Source organism: Periplaneta americana, chromosome 1 (genome assembly GCF_040183065.1).
Source record: "Periplaneta americana isolate PAMFEO1 chromosome 1, P.americana_PAMFEO1_priV1, whole genome shotgun sequence".
Classification (NCBI taxonomy): domain Eukaryota; kingdom Metazoa; phylum Arthropoda; class Insecta; order Blattodea; family Blattidae; genus Periplaneta; species Periplaneta americana.
Window position 1 is genome coordinate 229245834 of NC_091117.1, and position 18110 is coordinate 229263943.

Sequence of the window (18110 nt, forward strand, 5' to 3'; positions counted from 1 at the left end):
AGTATAATCCAAAAAAAAAATATATATATATATCATTCTTGCACCTAGTTGAGGGTTTATCTATTCTATCTTCGTAGTGTATCCAGCTATTTGTTGACAACACGTGTTCCACTATGAATTTCCTCTTCTCACAAATGATGGGTAAAAAGCACGATGCTGGTTGTATATTTCAGCAGCCACATTCCAAAGATGAGGTGTATTCAATATGTATTGGAGAGAATTGTCAAGGTTACAGGGATTGCAGATTTTAGATTAGTTCTATGGATGTTTGTGGCAGGGCAGTTTAAGAGGATATGTTCCAAATCTTCTTCATTATTGTTGCACAAGCAACAACTATTGGAGTCAAAAAGATTAAAGCGGTGAAGATACTTCTGAGTGATAATATGGCCTGTCCTGGCTCTTGCTAAGAAAGTTTGTATGTGTCTGGGAATGTTGTGGAACATTTTTAAATCATTAGGTTTCTTTTTAATGTTTTGTAGTACTTGGCCTTTATCAGAAGAAAGCCATAATTCGACCCATAAATTTGTTAAATGAGAATTAACTGCAGAATATGCAGAAGTTGTTTGCATAGGTTTGGGCCCCAAAGATGTTGCCTGTTTGGCAATATTATCAACAATCTCAATTCCAGTAATGCCGCAATGACTAGGTATCCATTGGAATACTATTCCTTTTTGAAGATTTAGTTTAGTTAATATTTTCTGTATAGAGATTGTAATTTGTGCATAGGAAGTTGGAGTACATTTCATGATATTTAGAATAGCCCCCATCGAGTCACTAAAAATGCATACAAGTATATCAGATAAGGAAGAGATATGTAAAAGAGCTGCCTCTATGGCCAGTAGAGGCTAGAGGGAGATGAACATGATATATAATATTTCTCGTTACATTTTGGGATATAATACCCTGTCCATCATCAGGATTCCGTGACCCATCAGTATAGATATGAAGAAAACTTTCATATTTGCTACAGATTAGTTCCATGGCACTAGATTTTAAAACATGTGGTGCATCATTCCTAGTATAATCGCCAGGGATACTAATATAACACTTTGGCCTTTTCAACATCCATGGTGGAGTTTCACTGACAAGTGAATTTTGTTCCATCTTTAAACAAGTTACATTTAAAGGAACATCTTCAATTTGTGTATTATAAAACTTGCTGAAGTTGTGATCCATTATTTGAAAAAACATACGTCTTGATGAAGACTGAAACTTAAGGTGAATTTTAAGAATTTTCTCACGTATATATAACCAAACAGGTTGGACATTACATTGAATTTATATTGCACATGTTGAGGTGGTTCTAGGCACTCCCAAACACAGTATTAATGCAGCGTTTTGGAATGTAGTAATTTTCTTCAGGTGAATTTGGATCTTATATAAGCTATATAAATTGTTCTCATTGTTATGATATCAGATCCCCATTTTTTATTTGCAACAATTTTTAAAAGATTAAGTCTAGGCATACATCGTGTAATAATATGAGTACTTTCTTCCGAGAACTTCTGCACCTATGGAAAGAATGTTTTTCTTGATGAAAATCGTTTGGAGACTTGAAAGAAAGGAACTTCAACTAAATAGGATAAAAGCACTGCTTAAAATTAAAGACAATTCAGAGTTTTCATGTATGAATTCCTATGACTTCAACAAAGAAAACACATCTTTTCTACTGCAAGAACATTCTTCTCAGAAGTATGAGAATAACTGATATTATGTATGTGTTTGTAATTATCAGGATATTCATATTGTTAGAGTAGAATTATAATATATTCAGTTCCACCGTTAATTGTTTAATGTACTGGTAGTAGGTATTCTCCTTTAATGCAAGTAATATCTGCAATTTTTTGGAAAACAAAAGTCCTTTCTTGTATCTAGGTAACCCCATGTCCAGTGCAAAACACATTATAAATATCTGAATGGAGGACATATGAATCCTACTAGAACCAGTTCTGCTTCACTTGTCTTGGGTATACCATTCAACTGAAAAGTTCTCAAACAATAATGTACAGTTAGAAGATATTTCTATGTATCAATCAGCTCATTTTGAACAATGAAGAAATAGAGTCTTTGTCAGTATTCTCTTTTAGGAAGATGCCAATCTTAAGTCAAACCAATGACTATGTAGAAAGGAGTTTCTCAACCTCAGCTGGATTTTGAGCTCTTGTACAACTTCTATGACGAAAAAGAATTTAGATGCTCACATGTGACTTCCCTACAATCAACATTTCAACAATGAAGATGAACATTAGCAACAATGCACAGGAAATTGTGTTTAAAAATTTTATTACTGGTTCAGAACATTTTACATAAATTCGGTATGTGTTTACTTTTATATTTCATACTTTTCCATTAGAGTGGTGTAAATTATTACTATTGAATTAGCACGTTATGTACTACTTTGTTGTAACTTTTGTCTATTTTAGTATCACTTTTAAGCACAAACTATAAGAAAAAATATTTGTTGTTTTCATATTAAAAATCTTATATTTTATTTTTGTATACAATTAACAGGTGAAAGCACAATAAAGCAAACATATTTAAACTTAAAGCATAATTTTCCGTAAAATAAAACATAAAGGTGGTTGTCCTAGTAATCAATATTTTTCAGATCAGAGTATAGAAATATACTAGAACAAAAGGAAATATTTAAAATGTCAGTCAATCATACAAAATAACGATAATATTCTGTTATGGCAGTAATAAACTTGTAAAATATTACAAGCAACTGCTACTTCAGCAACAACATAGTTTAATATAGTATAATATACTTCATTCACTTGATGAAAACACAAAGTATACTAACCCAATTATTGGATGAGGCACTTCTGCAATTGGACACACAGAGTTTTTGTAATATGACGTCAGGAAAGGAGTCATTATTTCTTGAACTTCCTTTGAAAATTTGTCCCAAATATTTTCCTTATTTGATTTACCATGTGGTGAAATATCGAATATTTTTAATAATTCCTGTAAATAAAAAAGTAAAATTCAAATTTAAATTTAAAAATCACATTCTAGTTCGTGGAATTGCTTGTTGAACACATGTCAGGTTGCACAACTTCACCTTAACCCATGACATATAGTAAATATTGTAACTATGCTGTTGTAAAATTGAAAATTAATATGTAATGTATTTATTATTATTATTATTATTATTATTATTACTACTATTATTATTATTACTATCTCTGTTTTCTTTCTTTTTGTTGTATTAGCTCGATAAGAGCACTATAATGTACTTTTGACTCTGTTGACCCTCTATAGGGCTTTAACTTAATTTGTACCATTTGTGTTTGTATTTCTTTTTTGTATTTATATGTGCTATCTGGTAGGATGGAAGAGAAGGCCTTATGGCCTTAATCCTGTCAGATTAAATAAATTATTATTATTATTATTATTATTAAATATAAAGATGTTTAGCAAACACAAATAACACTGAAGTTACAATTTAAGACTCATAATTAAGGTACCAGTTATGAATAAAGACAGAAAACATTAAAACAAAGAAATACGTAATAAATAAAATTAAATAAATGAATCTCTATTTCACCTATATATCAATCAATACTATAAACAGTAACCGAGTGATTAGGTGCACTCTATTCATAGGAATGCAGTGAATTTATAAATTAACCTTACTCACAGAATAATAATATCGAAACTAACAACAATATATAACTGCACAACACTTACAAAATCAAATTAAACTTACTCACAGAAAATATTATCGAAACTAACAACTATATGTAACTGTATAATACTTACGAAATCAAATTAAACTTACTCACAGAAAATATTATCGAAACTAACAACTATATGTAACTGTATAATACTTACGAAATCAAATTAAACTTACATAATAATATCTAAACTAACAACTACATGTAACTGTATAATACTTACGAAATCAACTTAAACTTACAGAATAATATCGAAACTAACAACTATATGTAACTGTATAATACTTACGAAATCAAATTAAACTTATTCACATAATAATATCTAAATTAACAACTATATGTAACTGTATAATACTTATGAAATCAACTTGAACTTACTCACAGAATAATATCGAAACTAACAACTATATGTAACTGTATAATACTTACGAAATCAACTTAAACTTACAGAATAATATCGAAACTAACAACTATATGTAACTACACTTGGTCAAAATGAAAGTGGCCAGCCAGGCTTTGTTTAAAAGATTGCATATATTCTTCTAGTAGTTATAATAGGGAACACAACTATTAATCACTAAAATCTTCCGAGAAAATAATTCATATACGAGATTTAAAACAGAGAGATCGTTCAGTGTTTTTAGACAATGAATATTTAACACAAACACTATATACTGTATAACAGGTTCTCAAGTGGGGTATGACCATTGCTTGTTACAAAGCCATTCTGACTGCAGTAAAACTCTAAGCATTTCTTTATTCAATAATCCTACACATCGTGATATCGAATCTCAGCAAGGTCGTCTACAATTGAGGACCGTTTTTGCAAAACTTGCTAACTGAAAAAACTAAATTTTATAGGAGAGACAAAACACTATAGTAAGCAAATTTTGCTGTATGTCTCACTTATAGCAGAAAGCAAGTTTTGAAAAAACGATCACACTTTGACACACTACAATGAAGAGAAATAACCCAATTTTACTAAGACGCTTTGAACATCATGTAGAGGCCTGCCTTATATTAACGAATCCATCAAAATCTCAATTTTGCAAATTTTGCAGTTAGCAAGTTTTGCAAAAATGGTCCTCAATTAGAGCTTTGTGAACTTCAATGTGATCCATATGTAAACCATCTCAGGTTACTGGAATTGACTTTTGGAAACTATTTTCACCAGAACGTTACCCATTGCTACGAAATTCAGGTCTCAAACTTTGCTTGGTTTTTGCAATTACCTACATATGCGAAACAGCTTTTTCTTCACTGAAGCATGTAAAGTCTAAGAACAGAAACAGACTTTCAGATGTCGTGATATCACACATTCTTCGAGTGGCAACCTCACAATTAGAATTGGATTTTATATTACTGGTTTTCGATTTTAAGAAACCACAGTGCTCTCATTAAAACAGTATGTAAGTAAGGATTTAGGTTTAGATTGGACCATATGATTCGAAGTTTTTTGTGCTCGAATATGGTAAGTAATTGCAGATTTCAAGACATTTCATTTTTCTTGTTTAAATTATAATATTTATAATTGAATTTTCCCCCCGCATGTATAAAAATAAACATAAGGCATGCTCTGGCCAATGTTTCTTTCAGTAAAATTGTTCTGGAAGTAGGAGTGATAGAAAGAAATAAAATCGATTGGTGAACATTTCAATATCGGTTTAATATTGTTTGTGCAACGTAAAAAGTAAATACATAGATTTAAATGCAGTTCTTTTTTTTCTCAGTTTGGGTGGGAGAATACCTTCTGGCCACTCTTTTGAAAGAAACAAGATGTATTAAGTTGCCCAACCCTGTCTTAGAATGCAAATCATAAAATAATGAACGAAGGGTATTCTGTTTGTAAAATTATCCAACTTAAAAAAATATGTTTACCTGCATAGCCAGCGAGAAAGCATCCACAGTTAATGTGTCCCTGCAATGCTGGAATGACCGTGCAAGATGGTTGAGAGCAAGAACTGAGAATGATTCTGTATCAACTCCGAGTGGGAGTCGTTCTCTTGCTGGAACATTCAAGAAATATTAATTTGTCACAGTCTTCTTTCAATAACAGAGCTTTTAACTTTCTCAACACCTCTAGGAATAAGCACATTTTCTATACTACTTCCTCCATGAAACTTTCAGATTTGGATAACATAAGGATGCTATCATGGAGAGATAATGTAATGCAGTAGAATAGCAAAATTAGAAGTGTGATAATTCTTTTCACAATGAATTGAACTTTTGTGTAAGAAGCAAAAATAAATATTGAATGAAATTATTTTAATTACTTTTACGAACAATAAAGTCTTAGAAGTTTCGTGGCACACCTGTTGAGAACCACTGCAGTAGGCTATGTTTTCTTCCATGAAATGTGAAAATATTTCTCTCCATCTGTCCACAATTTTGCACTCTGTTCTGTGGCATACATTTTATACGAACATGTTCATTAAACAGTTCTTCTTCATTGATAACAATGCTTCCCAATATCATTTTCTGTTATTTTCTCCCAACTACTAGAAAAACTCAGGGAAATCCACTGCATTGTGGAAAATAGTGTGAATGATTGACAGGTCCATTTCTTAATGTACTGAACTGTAGTGCTATAGAATACATAGGTTCTGAATGTATCTTTTACCATCAAACCCTCAATACAAAGATTATCAAGTTTCTGTTTCACGTAATTGTTCAGGAACATTTCACTCTGGCGCATATCAAGTTTTGCTAGAAGGTCTATTTCTTTTTTCACTTCACACTCAGTTCTTCGAATGCACTGAAAAAGACTGCAGAAATAGCAAGAATAGGAAACATTCCTTATTACTGAGAAAGTCATGTAATCTTCTTGCACACCTCTATTGTGTTACTTCAGTCCATCATTGATTTCAACGAACGTTTCAAGTGACAACCATCATGACCTGCTGTGTCCCAATACAGTTTTATAATCAGTATCCACAAATTGACGAAAAGACTTGAGGTTTTCGACTCTCACAGTAAACTGATGGAAATACTGATAAATCTCCTTCAGAATCATTTGAACATCCAAGCAGTTTGAACACCACTGTTAATCATGTGGGCTGCACAGCCAATACCCACTATGTTTCTGCCTAGCTTGTAGTTTATTGTATACATTGTTCTTCCCTTTTCTCACCAACCCGCCAAAGTTTGTATTAGTTTTGTCTGTTGAAAAATCTATTACCTCATCAGCAATGTTATGTTTCTCGATTGTCTCATAAACGTGACCAACAAGAAGATCACAGGTTTCCCAGGCAGATTAGCGAACTCTAGTATTTGAACAACATTTTCTGGAGAAAAGTATCGTACAACAATCGGCACAACTTTGACATCAATATGGTTCGAAGAATCTACTGACAAACAGCAATACTTCGCACTTTTCAAACCATCAAGAATTTTGTCTGTTGCAAAAGGAGGCAAAACATTAACAATAATGGCCTTGCATTTTGTTTGTGCACACGTGAATTTTTTATCCACAAACTTTTTTCATTATTGCCGATGTGCAGTCCATAGACTGAAAGCTATGATTATGTTTCACAGTGTGAAATACCATTGTTGCTTCCTATGCTGCAAGTTCTCCTTCTTGATCACAAAATCCTTCTGTTTAAAAAAAAATGAGGTTAATTATTGACTTGAACTTCTTGCTCCTAAGTAGCTTCACGCTTCATTGAGTTAATGTGATCCATGATACCAGCTTTCCCTCCATGGCCAATGTTAGACACAGCGCGACAGAAACTGCACTCTACTTTCGACCTCCTATTATCAACGCTACTTTCTTTCAAAAATAGAAATTGCTCTTTAGAAGAATCAGTGAAAACACGCTTTCGTTTCGGCATCTTAATACATTTCACAATCAGAAACAAATGAAATTGATTTGTTAACTTTGCTTAGTAACCATGCCTACTGATATTTACCTGATTGTGTCGAACAGCAACTTTTTTCCCTCCATGCCATAGAATGCAGGTGCAATTAGTGATGTTTTGCTTATTTAAGATGCAAATAATTTCGATAGTATCAAATACCGGGATTAACCTTTCGGGACACTGGGGCAACTTAACAAACATACCTAAAAACCAGAACTTTTCCAGGACGTTTGGGATCCCTAACAATGAGGAGGACACTGTTTCTACAGAAGTCTTGTGTCATTCACAAACTGATTGTATGGTTCAACTTGGTTTCGTTTCTTTAAACCAACATATGCAACAAGTTCACTCTGCTCTTATGAAGTATGTCACTTCGTTTTCTCGACTATAAGGAACACTACTGCAGCAAAATTTGATGCAAAGAAACTTTAAGACATTCAAGGCATTCTGACATTGATATTATCCCAAAATATACCTATTAAATAAGGAATAACACACTTACTCAAATTAGTAAATCTACTTTTATTACAACGTGCGTTACCCAAAAATAATGTATAGAGAACCTGGAACTGGAAACAAGTTCCAATCTTTCAAGATACTGCGAAAATGTTATAGATATACATGAAATGTATTAGATTATTAAATCATAATTAAAGCAGAAAAACTCAAGTTAAAACCTTAGTCAGAAATACAGACTTAAAGATCCTGATGTATTGACTTGCACACCAATATGATTTGTAAGTAACAAACCTTTTTGTAATTCTCTCCACGACAAAAGCCCAGGGTCCACAGCACCTACTGCTCCAATGCAATCAGCAGCAGCTACTCTAAGATTCTGATCTTCATCTTGACAGATCAACAGCAATGAATCCATTATCTGTAATTAAATCGTTTCATCTTAATTTGGAAACAAGTTTGCAACAATTCCCATAAAATCTATTGCTCCTCTTCAAAGCAAGGAAACCCTGTGCCAGAAACAAACATTATTATAACATTTTAAATGAAATTCTATGTGAGACAATTTAGTAGAATAACTATTCCCCACTGTAAATCTGAAGTGTTTTGGTCTTGAGAAGTTTCTTCACATCTGCCACTCATTGTACACCAGTTTGACCCACAGTTGCCAAGAACAAATATAACAATGAAGTTCTGACAAAATAGTGAGTTCTGACATAGAACAACCTGTTAGTTTCAAGAAATAACTTCATGATGTGTCTGCAAAAGAAATTAACACCTTTTATTTTAAATATTGTAGCGTGTTTTAATAGCAGTTAATCCTACAAATCCTCAGATGCATATAACATGTTCTGAAAATAAGCACCATTTGTGAATATTGCTGGTGCAATGCTGACTTCAGAGATGTCATTCGAGAACATCAGCTCATGTTAATGTCTACATCAAATGGCTTGTCAACTATGACATGAATGCAAGAAAAGTGGAACCGAATGATATTAATCATCATCACATTTGTGAGTTTACAGTCAAAATGCCGTGAGTGAGAAAACAGTCACATAGTTCGACGAAGGACATGCAAGAACAGGAAAGGAATTGTTGGCTATCAGTGGTCAATGATGATCTGCAACACATGGTTAACGTAAAAGTTTGTCATGAGAGATAGTTCACAGTTTCAGTGCTTTTGCAGATTTTGAAGAAGTGTTTTCTACGAAACTGTGACAAATTGTATTGTATTTATTTATTTACATTCCATGCTATTTGTACATAGCTTCACAGCTAGAATATGGAACATAAAAAAAATTAATAGTACTATAAAGCTTTTAAGTTTCATTTTTTACATCCATAGAGAGGCTATTAAACATTTTTACTGCCATATGATGCACTCATTTTTGATAGCATGATAGACTTGCTGATGGAGTATGAAAGTCATTTTTAACACGTATTTGTGCTATGAACTGTTAATTTAGTTACAAAGTTTTCACGATTACGTACGAGGAAGTTTATCACTGAAAAAATATACTGACAAGCCATGGGCATCATTTGTAGTTTTTTTAAATGGTCCTACATGATTCCCTAGATTTAGCACCCACTATTATTCTAATTAATTACTCTTTTTTGTGGTAGGAACATACTGTTACTATCTGTAGAATTTCCCCAGAATATTATTCCAAAACTCATTACTGAGTGGAAGTATGCAAAGTAGTGAGGTACTGACATTTACTATCTCTTGTATATATCTAACAGTAAAACATGCTGAATTTAGTTTGGTGGTAATTTCTTTAATATTGTGACAGCCACGTCGAGAGTCGATCACGCGTCCCATACAAGTGGGGCGCGCGAGAAGATATGAGGCCCGATAGACGAGGCGAGCTCCGCGGAGCGCTGAGGGGAAACAAAACGCTGGTCGCTGCGGTGTGGCACGGAGCAAGGGGGACGCAAAGCTGCTGGTGCTTCGCTGTGCGAGGTGAAGAGGGGGACGAAACCTCCGGAACAGAATCGTCCGGGAAGAAGCAGCGAGAACAGAAGTCTGTAAAAGGTAAAGGCATCCCCGTAACATGCCATGAAGGCACTTGGGGGGCATGGAGGTAGAGCCCCATGCTTTCCATGACCTCGGCACTAGAATGAGGTGGTGTGGTCGGCACCACGCTCTGACCGCCTTTTACCCCCAGGAAAGACCCAATACTCAATTCTATAGGAGGCTGAGTGAACCTCGGGGCCGTTCTGAAAGTTTGGAAACGAGAAAAAATCCTGTCACCACCTGGGATCGAACCCCGGACCTTCCAGTCCTTAGCAAGCTGCTCTACCAACTGAGCTACCCGGCCGCAGAAGTAGAAATTTCGAGCATCGTACTTTCTGGAAATTATGGTTTGGTAATAAATACAGGACGCGAGGAGAACAGAAAAGAGTTCAGTTTTTGGTCAGCAAGCCAGTCAGTCCTGTGTAGCAGTGAAGCCAGCTTCGAAACCGGAGTTTGACTTGAATGTGTCCGCAACTGTGGGAGCATCCTGGCCAATGCAGCATATCCAGAGCCTTTGGTTCGAGTGCAGTGGACCGCAGTTGGGGGCCTGAGTTCGAAGTTCAAAGAACTGAATCTTGCAAGTCCTGGGTTCGATATTCTGTGAACTTGATTGACTGAGCTAGAAGAACTAGCCAAGGCAAACGAACTGTGAACTGAGAACTGACAGTTTTGTGTTGTAAATAGTGCTTTGTGAACATTAGTTTCGATTAGCAGTACATTGTTGTTCCCAATAAACCAAGTGAATTGTCATTGTCGTTTGTGGAGTGCAATAGCGAATAATGTGTAGCTGTGTGGAGTGGAAATCCCATTGTTGACGGGAGTGTTTAAATTAAATTATAGAAAGTGATTATTGTTGTGACAATAAAAGTTACATTATTGTTTGAAGTAAAAGTTACAATATTATTTTTCCAATTTAACACATTATTGATCTCTAAGCCAAGAAATTTGGTTGTTGTTGTTTCTATTAAGGACCTATTGTTAATTATTACGCTTGAAATTTGCGAGGTTGAATTTGGACAGGATTTGATTTGAATTATATTAGTTTCGTTACAATTTAATACTAATTTATTGGCTGAGAACAAATCACATATTTTGAGAACTGCCTCTGTTGACTGGAATGTATTGGAGTTATTGTTTGTAATTGCTATACTTATGTCTTCTGCAAATAATATGGGATGACCTTCAGCTTTCATTAGGGGGCAATATCATTTATGAACACTAGAAAAAGTAGGGGACCTAATATTGATGATATAATCTTTCATACATTACATTGTTTCTTTTTAAAAGTAGTTTCCAATGGTACCTTCAATGACCCATGTTCTCATATGAAATCGAAGCTGACCACAGGTACCTCTACTTTCAGTTTGTTACGGGAAAAGGTACTACCACCAATCGATTCTTTATATAGGTTTTGGTCATCAAATTTTGTTTATGAACAACCAGTACCATATAGTTTTTGAGAAAAAAGGCTGGTACGGGTGGTCTGAAATGAAGGCAACGCAATCTAAGAGTGCTTTCAAGTTTGACACAGTCTACGGAGCGCATCTTCTGCATCCTCTTACTTCAAAGATAATAATGGAGGGCAAAAAGTTCGTCCTTCAAAGTATAAGAAAACTACCCATGCGGGAAAATATGATGTCGGGACTGTGATTTCTCAACGATTGATGTGATAAAACAATAGTTCGAGGAACGATGGAACCGGGAAGAAATAACGTTCTTTATATGGGACTATTTCCGGGACCAAAAAAAGTGGGCGAAAAAGGCGAGAAAATGACGATAACGGGAACGATGCATCGAGGTTCCACTGTATTTGCATAAATTTTATATCCTGTGTTCATTAGACTTATTCCTCTATAATTATCCGTAATCTATCTAATTTTTATTGCTTTCAGTAATTTAATGTCCATCTGCCCAATTTTAATGTAGCTTATGTTCTTCTCCTGGTTATGAAGGTTAAATGTGCAAATTTTGGCAAATATCAGTCAAAGCATGTAGATTTGTATAGAGTACATACATACATAACCACATTAACTTTTATATAATAGATACCCTGAAAATGAAGGCAATGAAATTTAAGTTTGTATATTATTTTATTTCATATACTCTATAAATGAAGGCAATGCAATTAGTTTGAATACTATTTCGTTTCATTTCACTTTATTCTTCATATTAATAAACGAAAATGAAATAAAATATAACAAGAACTTATTGCACTGTCTTCAATTACAGAGTATATTACACACTGCACAAGACATTCATTCATGTGAATGGAGTTCATGTTGAGTTTACACAGAGACTTAAATAAAATCTCTGATGCATATAGGAACTACCCCTTTCTGAAGAGCATGACAATTTAATAGACAATATACAGTTAAAGAGTCTGCACCTCTCTTATAATAGGATCCACATGATCAGCTCCAACAATACAAGCAAGGATGGACTCTTTATTTTCTTCCAGAAAAAATCTCAGATGCTCCAAACCGGATAGTTGAACATCAACGTTGTCATGCTTAATGGAGGACGTGATCACTGACAGCATGTCCATGAATGAAGGAGGCCTGAAACAAGATTTGTACAACTTCAATGAATTAAGAGAGGAAATTCTACACTTCCTTGTCCAACTCCTTTAAATGTTTCAAAACAGTCTGATTTTATATCTATCAAGCTTCACTAAGGTTTTAATGATTCATTAATTTATTTACTGATTCATTAAATCATTTTTATATCTCACCAAGCACCTTTAGCCTAACGAACCAGTAAGCTATCATTAAATTTAGTGATAGAAATTTCCGCCTTTAAATTTTTAATGGTTCATTAGTTGCAATATAAAATGGCGGAACATTTCGACGCAGAATTGTTATATCTAGAACTGCTCGAAAATTAAGAGTCAGATGGAGGTAATGTTAACCATTTAAGAAGCGATCATTTTGAAAATTTTAATGACACATAAATTCACGAAAGATACCGCATCACGAAGATTGTGGTACTCAAAATTTTCGAAGAAACTGATCATAGGTTAGAATATCATAAAAACGGCTGAGACAAATCTGAAACTAGTAAAGCAGGTAACATACAACTGAGTTTTTATTTTAACACATGAAAGTGGTATTATAACTACATACCTAAGAAATATTAGTAAATGAATACATAATGTGCATTCAAACATAACAAACTTAATTGGTATATTAATTTTCATTTATTAGAATTAAATTTACGCCCACATTGAACACCTACCTTGAAAATAGTTATTTAACACAGCATATTTCCTATGAAGCTTATACTTTCTTTCAGTTCTGCAACTATACTTCACAGCACACTAAATTCATAAATATTTAATTTTTTTCATTCTGGTTCACAGGTTTCAAGAATATTATCTATACCTAAATTGCAGTTATTGTATATAAAATATCATACTCCCTCAAATGAGGGCACCACTGTTATCAGGAATGCAATAATTACAAAGCTATAATTATGGTAGTAGTAATAATAATAATAATAATAATAATAATAATACTTTTTCTCCATTTACTATTATTTTGTAACTGCTTTGCTTCATTGTTGGCTTGCATGCAAATAATGCAGCAGGTACCGTCTTAGAAAAAAGTTTTGTCGCAGTCCCAGAAAGGAGGCAGTGCACATGAGCAGAGGACGAGCGATCTGACTCACAAGAAAACAACTAGTTGAGGTAATATAATTGGATTCGTTTCGTTGTATGTCACCCCTTAGTAGTTAGAACAAGTTCCAGGGAAAAGAATTCAACTTAAATAAGCAGTGCGGTAAAGACTGTTAACAAATAAAGAAGTAAATTAATTTAACAAATATATATTAAAAAAGGAATGCATAATAATGAACTGTAAATTTAAAAAATGTCTGAAATTGTTTCCTTCTTTGAAGATCGTGTCATTTCTAAGGAACTGTAACCACCATGATCACCTGCATTAACACACCGGATTTCTTCCGATGGTGAAAATGTATCATAACAAGCTAAGCATTCTTATGGAACTGTAAGAAAACATTAATTGATGGTAAATTGAAACTTTGGCTCCCGATGTGTTGGTGAATGTCTTCTGTAACATGGAGAGGCATGTGCAGGCATACCTTGATGTTAATGGCGACCACTTTCAACACTGGCTATGAAATCATCACACTTCTCACACACAAAGGTTTGTCTATGTCAAATTTCAGTCAATTATTTTCATTACTTATAAAGTTATAAGGAAAAATCAGGGTCAGAGAGCAAGTGAAACACTCTGGTTAAAGAAAAAATGTGACACCTTTGCGACATCAATTACTTTCCATTGAAAACTGTCCAGCAGTTTACCGTAACAACACTGAAGAGGCCACAGAGTTCCAGCAATACCTAGACTCTGCACTTCGAGTTTTTGAAGTAGGAGAGTCATTTCTTTTGTCTTCTGGTGATATTCCGATGATTCCACTTTTTACAATAATAATAATTAGGGTACGGATTTTTAGGTCGTTAAAATGTAATTTTAGGTGCCTAAAATAGACGTAAAAGTGTAAGAAATAGTCTCTAAAGAACTGAAAATAGGCTCAAACAAAAAAATAATGTTTTCTTTAAAAATATGTTCCACATCATCAGGAATTCACTTCTAGAATTTAATAATTTTAAATGCTTATTCAGTGTTACCACCACTACTACTAAAAGTACAAGAACAACAAATATCTAACTAGTTATGCATAAACTAAACAATTAAATGTGAAAAATAAGTTTTAGACATAAATTCAGTACACAAACAAGTCAATATAATAAATTTTTACCAAGTCTTGTCTGTTAATGTCCATAATTAGCTCCACAATAAATTACTAGTACTTTTTCTAAATTTTCAACTAAAAAGCAATGCCGTCTGTCACTCCACACAAATTTGTATGCTGAAAATGAACGCTCCACATCCACTGAAGTAACAGGAGTGTATTTCAACTTTGACACTAGTTGGACAGAAATGTTACATTGTAAATCCGTGTTCTTCCCTGCTAGGTCCTTCAGTCCTACATTTCTCTGCAGAACTTGCTCCAGTTTATCCCGTACTTTATTTCCAACAGAAGCAGGACACATTTCGAATTTAAAATACAAATTTTCGAAATAAGTATGGGTGTTTTGACTTATTAGAGATAAAACATACTTAATAGGTCAAAATAGACTTTGTCGTCAAAATAGGCATTTTTAGGTGTTACTAAAATACCAATTTTAGGCATAGTTTTATATGAAACGTGTACTTGCATGTTTTTATGAACTGATCTTTTAAAGATTAAAATAGGTTTTTACCTAAACTCCGAAGTCTAATAATAATAATCCATACTGAGAGCTTATTTTTCAAGTACTGTTACAAAGTAACTAGGATGTGATAGTAGCAGTCCTTCAGCTTATGTACTTAGTAACTTCACAAATCTTACGCAATTTCAAAGTGATGTTTCTGAGACTGTTAAACACAGCTTGCTTAATTACGAACTATAAAAAAGTAAAATAAGATAAGAAAACTTACCCATTTGTATTTATGACTGATTGAATTTCTTGACACACTTCAATAATGCCTTCAATAGGTTGAACAAAATAGAGTTCCTTGAAGTAATCTTGTAGGGTTTCAGAATTCCTCAATATTAGGAACGAAAAAATGCTTCCAATTTCATCCGTGAAATCATGAAGAAAAGGCAAAAGGGAGACGAATATTGTACTAAGAAGAGGTCCAAGGTAAGCCACATCCACACTGAAAAGATACAACATGTTCATTAAAACAATACCTAATGAAATAAGTTAGAGTTAAGGAAAAAAAAAAGAACAGAAGTGAAAATATAATAACTCCATTCACTTATTCAGTCACATATTTTATTTATTTATCTATCAGATTTAGGATTGGCAGAAATTAAATGGGGCAGTATATGTAAAACATTAAATGTAATTAAACACACATGAAAAACAATATGGAAATAACGTGGTGAAATATTAATAAAAACATCTACAACAAATCAACAAAATGAAGCATTCCATTATAATAACTGGTGCAGTTAAAACAACTCTTACACAAGTACCTGCAATAAATCAATTATATTAAACATCTGTCGCAGTATGGGAGAATGAAACGACATCCAAATTCTGATAATTGGGACATATATAGAGAAACTACAAATAACCTGAAACACAAAATGGACTTATCCCAGAAATTATTACATTAAAAGGTAAGGCAGTTGTACCAGACAAGGAACAAAAATTTATGATAACTACTAAACCAACATAAAACATTCAAAATAAAATTCTTGCATTTAACTGAAAAATTTAGTAACAAAAATACTCCTAAAGTGGTTAGTCTACACATTAAAAACATTAATATAAAATACCCAGCAAACGACCCTACACACCTATACATACTTACAGTACATACCATTACAAACTTTCCTCATTAGAGGATTGCCACGAGGACAAAATATACTCTAGCAATTTGTTTGATTGTATAAAAGAAAATTAATATTACTTCATACAAGTCTGATAACAAGAGCGTGACAAGGATTTATACAAATACAGAAATATAGACATTTAGGGTGCTATTCATAGACATTTCGCAGCATGCGCTACGAGCGTACTAAGCTAGCCCCGGCTATCCACTGGTTACTAGTACAGAATTCAAATTATATCCTATTGCTAACACTGGTTTATGAATACGAAAAATGCTGATCATCCACCGGAAGCCCGCGCTAAAAATGTCTATGAATCCCTTACAGCTGTAAGTCATAACAATGGTTTCTTAGAAGAGCTGTGGAACTAACAATACAATTAATTTCAGTGTATGGATTTTTAGATTATGTGCTTGCCAAAATAATTTTACAAAATGAGGAATAGTTCCTCTGGCTCCTATCATAAGGCCTTTCACTTTGATTTCTCCGAGTTTTTTTTCTAAATAATAGGGAATGGTAGGCTTATAAATACTTTTCATTTCTTTGTCAACATCATCAAGTTGGCCGCAGTATCTTTCAAAGCGAACAGTTGGGGTCGATCACTAAGTCAATATCAGAATTGCTTTTATAGGCCAATGTATCAATTCTTCTATTGCTTCCACTTTCTGCCAAACCAAATAGTTCCTCATGTACTGTGAATCCTATGTGTTTAAATGCACTGGCAATTTCAGATCTAATTTTATGATTCTATTGTTACGCAGAACCTCTTCATATGGACAGGATTCCAGGATGTGCGCAAGAGTTTCGATCTCTCAATGACATCGTCTACAGAGGTTACTGTTCTGGGATCTGCCCAAAATTGAGCAGACTGCACATACATTAGCCGTAATTTTGATGGTCTCACTACATTTGTTAATCGATAAACCTTCATGAAGTAATCAACATGTATTTGTAAGTTGTAGATATAATTTCCAACTGCCATAGAAAAGACCCAGGCCTTTAACCTTAGTAGAAGAATAAAACATCGCATTTGGTAGATCGGTGAAGAACTGAATAAATTCTCTTGTTGCTTTTCTGATGAGTTTGTCGACATCACTGAGACAATTTGCTGGAACCATTTCTGGACAGTTTGTCTGGAAAGAATATATTAAAGATAGTGAAATACAAGTGTTCAAAACTTGAAATTTCTGGCCGAACTGCAACAAAGTGTTGAAGTAAGAATTTCTAATTTGGGGCTTAGCTATTTATTATAAAAGTCTAGTTGAATTTTAGTTCAGAGCAAAAAGAGACTCGAGGATAACGAACTTCATTTTTCTTGAGAGCAGGAATAGTAAAATCATCTGACACACAAACATCTTCTTCCATGAGTTTGCCTTCTTCAATGTGTATCGCATTTGATTTATTAGGATTAACATATAAACCTAACTCTTGATATCGCTGTAACACCACTTTTGTCAATCCGATGGCTGCTTTCTTGCAATTTTACATAATAACGATATCGTCTGCAAAGCCCATTATTGATAGGTTTGGTTGATCTTGTATCAGAGTATAACTGTAACAGTGTGCTCCATCAGTTCACTGAGGATATAATCTGCTGCAAGATACATAAGATGGAAGACAATGGTGGTCCTTGCATCAAACTTCTCCAAAGTAAAATGTCCTTAGTTGTTGAACTGGTTATTTGAATTTATTCTT

General features: G+C 33.7%; 1 protein-coding gene across 7 annotated transcripts in view; it reads right to left on the reverse strand.

The window, feature by feature from the left end:
* Positions 1-18110, reverse strand: part of mei-41 (meiotic 41) — a 130411-nt gene that overhangs the window by 62320 nt on the left and 49981 nt on the right. For all 7 annotated transcript variants that reach the window (XR_011334767.1, XM_069838864.1, XM_069838871.1 and 4 more), the window contains 5 exons: positions 15512-15733; positions 12397-12568; positions 8288-8414; positions 5559-5686; positions 2804-2967 (listed from right to left, as the gene is read on the reverse strand). Coding sequence is in view for 6 of the 7 variants with exons in the window: in XM_069838864.1 (XP_069694965.1) it covers positions 2804-2967; positions 5559-5686; positions 8288-8414; positions 12397-12568; positions 15512-15733 (813 nt within the window). In the remaining variant the exon portion in view is untranslated. The remainder of the gene's footprint in view (positions 1-2803; positions 2968-5558; positions 5687-8287; positions 8415-12396; positions 12569-15511; positions 15734-18110) is intronic.